General features: G+C 36.2%; 1 protein-coding gene across 1 annotated transcript in view; it reads right to left on the minus strand.

Annotated features, from left to right (window-relative positions):
* Adad1 (adenosine deaminase domain containing 1) overlaps nucleotides 1-3,437 on the minus strand; it is a 59,537-nt gene that overhangs the window by 39,963 nt on the left and 16,137 nt on the right. Inside the window, exon 5 of the mRNA XM_004646166.2 lies at nucleotides 2,592-2,717. Coding sequence (XP_004646223.2) covers nucleotides 2,592-2,717 — 126 coding nt within the window. The remainder of the gene's footprint in view (nucleotides 1-2,591; nucleotides 2,718-3,437) is intronic.

Here is a 3,437-nt window from a genome sequence, read left to right on the forward strand (position 1 = left end):
GCATCTTGTACAGCAATTAACCACTAAGAAGAATATATGCAGTGTGTTATTTGTTGAAATTGTACTTCCGATTTGATTTGAAACTGTCTCACTGCTTTATCAATAAAATTTTGAAAAAAAAGAGGGGTTGCTAGTGATTAGAAAGTGGGAAAAATGGACAGAGATGGTTAAAGGGATAAGCTGACAGTTACACTAAGTTCTGGAGACCTTGATGTACAACATAGCGACTATAGTTAATAACATACTATAGTCCTAAAATTCTAAATGTTCTGTAGTCCTAGAAAAATAAAAGTTTTACTACATAATTTTTGTATATATTATAACCAATATTGTGACGAGGTAGGGTGGAGGGTAGGTAAACTAGAAGACTATTGGGGTGATGAAAAAACATATAGTAAAACTTATATTTTTCTGGAAAGTTGAGTAAATAGAGAATGAAATCCATTCGCTGGATTTCATAGCATGTCAGAAGTGGGTAGCACTGACAAGAGCAGTTCTCCAAGAAGTAGAAGATAAAAACAAATTGGAGTAAAGAGGGGACACAGTGACTCTAAACAATTTCTTGATCAAGTTTGGCCAGTAAATCAAGTAAACAACAACTACAGATTTACACTAGAGGGTACTGCAAGAGTTTAAAGGAAGTTTGCTTTTATTTTTAAGACAGACATTTGCATATCCAGGCTTTCCAGGTGACTGGAAAGATGGCACATACATATTATTCAGGGACACCTGAACACAGATTCAGTTTTCATACCTCTGATAGGAATGTGGTCCTGAGAATGCTGAATGTGACTCAAAAACGAAGTGTTTAAACCTTCCCTTAAGAAGAATGATACAATGTCAGTGAAAGTTCTAGAATTAAACAGTGATGTAAGATCTCAGTTTTAAGGGGACTTATTATAGCTAGAACTCAGCTTTCTCAGCTTATTAAATCTGCAATGCTTCATTGGTATATTTAAATTTAATAATTCAGGGAAAAGAGAAGATAACCAAAAGAAGAGCCTCAGGATGGGAAAGGGAATGGAATGAACCTAAGGGAAAGAATTAATCTATAACCTACTGTTACAGTAGAGAAGAATGCAAGTACAGGAAAACAGCTTTGCTGGAGAGAATGAAAGTAGGAGGGTAGGAGGACAGGAGGCAGGGGGAGAGAGAGAAAGGGCATTTAGATTTTATGATTTCTTACAGACCCAATTAAAAATGATGAGGTAAGGTAACAAGCAGTAACAATATATTTTAAATATGTATTGATTGTGTATTACTCTAGGAATGTTTGTATCACAACTTCTAGAATCACATACATTATTCTTAGTCATGTTCTTCTCAACCTAACTTCAAACCAACTTTCAGAATCTCTATGTGTACACAAATGCTACTCAATATAAACTTTAAATGATGTTATTACTTTTACTTATCTCATAATCTATCATTCATTTTCACATTCATATTATATCAAAAATTCTAGAATATAATTTTTTTCTTTTTATTTATATTCATTTAAAATCTAGAAGCAGGTCACCAAAACCACCTAAATGCTGATTTTCTAATTCAGTTTCAACTCCTATAATCTAAAAAAATTATTTGCTATCAACTATTACTTAAAAATTAATTTACCTTAAGACAAACATAAATTATTAAACTTTCACTAAACTTCAAGTAATGTGCTAATTATTTGGTTTAGCATTTAACTCTATAAATCCCATGACAGGGGTTGTTTCTATTATTGTAGTTTTGCAAATGGAGAATAAAGTTGAAGCACATTGAATGTATAAATAGCTTAAGTAATTTAAATTGCAGAGCTGTCTGATGCTCATGTTCTACAGCCTTCCTGCTTGAAATCTTTCAGATCACCAATCTTTTTTTAAAATGCATTTTAGTACAGGATCTACAGTGTCTACAGGGTATCACTACATAGATAGAACTCATAGTGATTCTCCTGTTTTCAGACTCCCAAGTGCTGGGATTACAGGCACGTGCCACCATGCCCAGTCTCAACTGCCATCTCAGCGTGCCCCAGGGGCGGGGCTGGCATGGCATGGTGGGAATAGAACCCTGGCCACTGTGCTCTGTCTAAGCAGGTGCTTTAGTCCAATGTGCTATCTGGCTGGCCCTCAGATTATTAGCAATCTTATTAAATTGAACTATTGACTGGTTGTTAAGGCACAATGTAATCTGCTACCATGTCATCAGTTTAACTCTCTTTTCATTGCCCCTGAAAATATACTATGTACAAGTAATAAATTCATCTCTTCCATGCCCCAACTTAGCTTTATACTACTCTTTTCTTATGTCTTCCTCTCTCCAAAAAGGTTTGCCTTTTCTCTATACAGCAAAGCAAAGCTTTATCAATATTTAAACTTACACCTTAAGTCTCATCTGTTTCAGAACACTTACACCCTATTATTTTTCTGCTATGAATTTTCATTAACTAAAAGTATTTTGTTTTTATATTCTGCAACAAAAAGAATCACTTCAGATCAGTATACCATTGTCAACTGAGGCAAAGATAATTAATGAAAATATTACTGTTACAGTTTAGATCATTAAGATGCTAGTTCTTGTATAAACACATCCCAAATAAATGGACTGACCTCTTTCAACAATAAAAGCAGCCAATGAATTGCTACACCTCAGATATTGTGACTGACTGGAAATTAGTTGGTTAAATGTTTCTTTAACAATCTGTGAGATCTTGGAATACTGCGTATATCTCCCATCTGGAAAAAAAAATAAAAAAAGCAATATGACTGTGAAGAACACTATGATTTTTCCAGACATTATTAATAATAGTAATATTATTAAAAACCTACAGTAAAATTAATGACTTATAGAACTATGTAAGCAGATTTCTAAATTATGTTATGAATGAGGGTTTAAGGAATTCAGTTTTAAAGTATTAAGAACACAAGCGATTGAACTTTTTTGATAATTTATGTAAAAAGGTTTACAAATATTAAACATTATTGCTAAAGGGCTACTGATTTACATTTATAGAATTTAGTCTGAGAAGATACTCAAAACTCATGAGACACGAGTAGGAATTTCTGCCTACTTCCTGGAACCCCCCAGACCCAGTCCTAGCCCAGGTCCAGTGAGTGTGTGGAGAGCTTCCTGCTACCCTGTGCCAGCGGGACCAGTCCCAGCCGAGGTGCAGCGTGGGCCGGACCCTCTCCTGCCCCCTCGGGCTGTCCCCCACCACTCCACCTTACCTGCCCCACCCCTCCCGCTAAGGAGGAATTTCTGCTGAGTTCTGGGAACCCCCAGACCCAATCCTAGCCCAGGTCCGCAGCGGGAAGGAGCTGAGCATAGGAGCCAGACCTAAGCCAGACGCAGCTGGATAACCCCAAACTCTGTAGAGCTCCACCTGAACTTCAGTACATGTGAAGGTTATAACTACAGCAAAGATCTACAACAAAGGGCAGAAGACAGTGCTACAC

Source organism: Octodon degus, unplaced genomic scaffold (genome assembly GCF_000260255.1).
Source record: "Octodon degus isolate 3935 unplaced genomic scaffold, OctDeg1.0 scaffold00256, whole genome shotgun sequence".
Lineage (NCBI taxonomy): Eukaryota > Metazoa > Chordata > Mammalia > Rodentia > Octodontidae > Octodon > Octodon degus.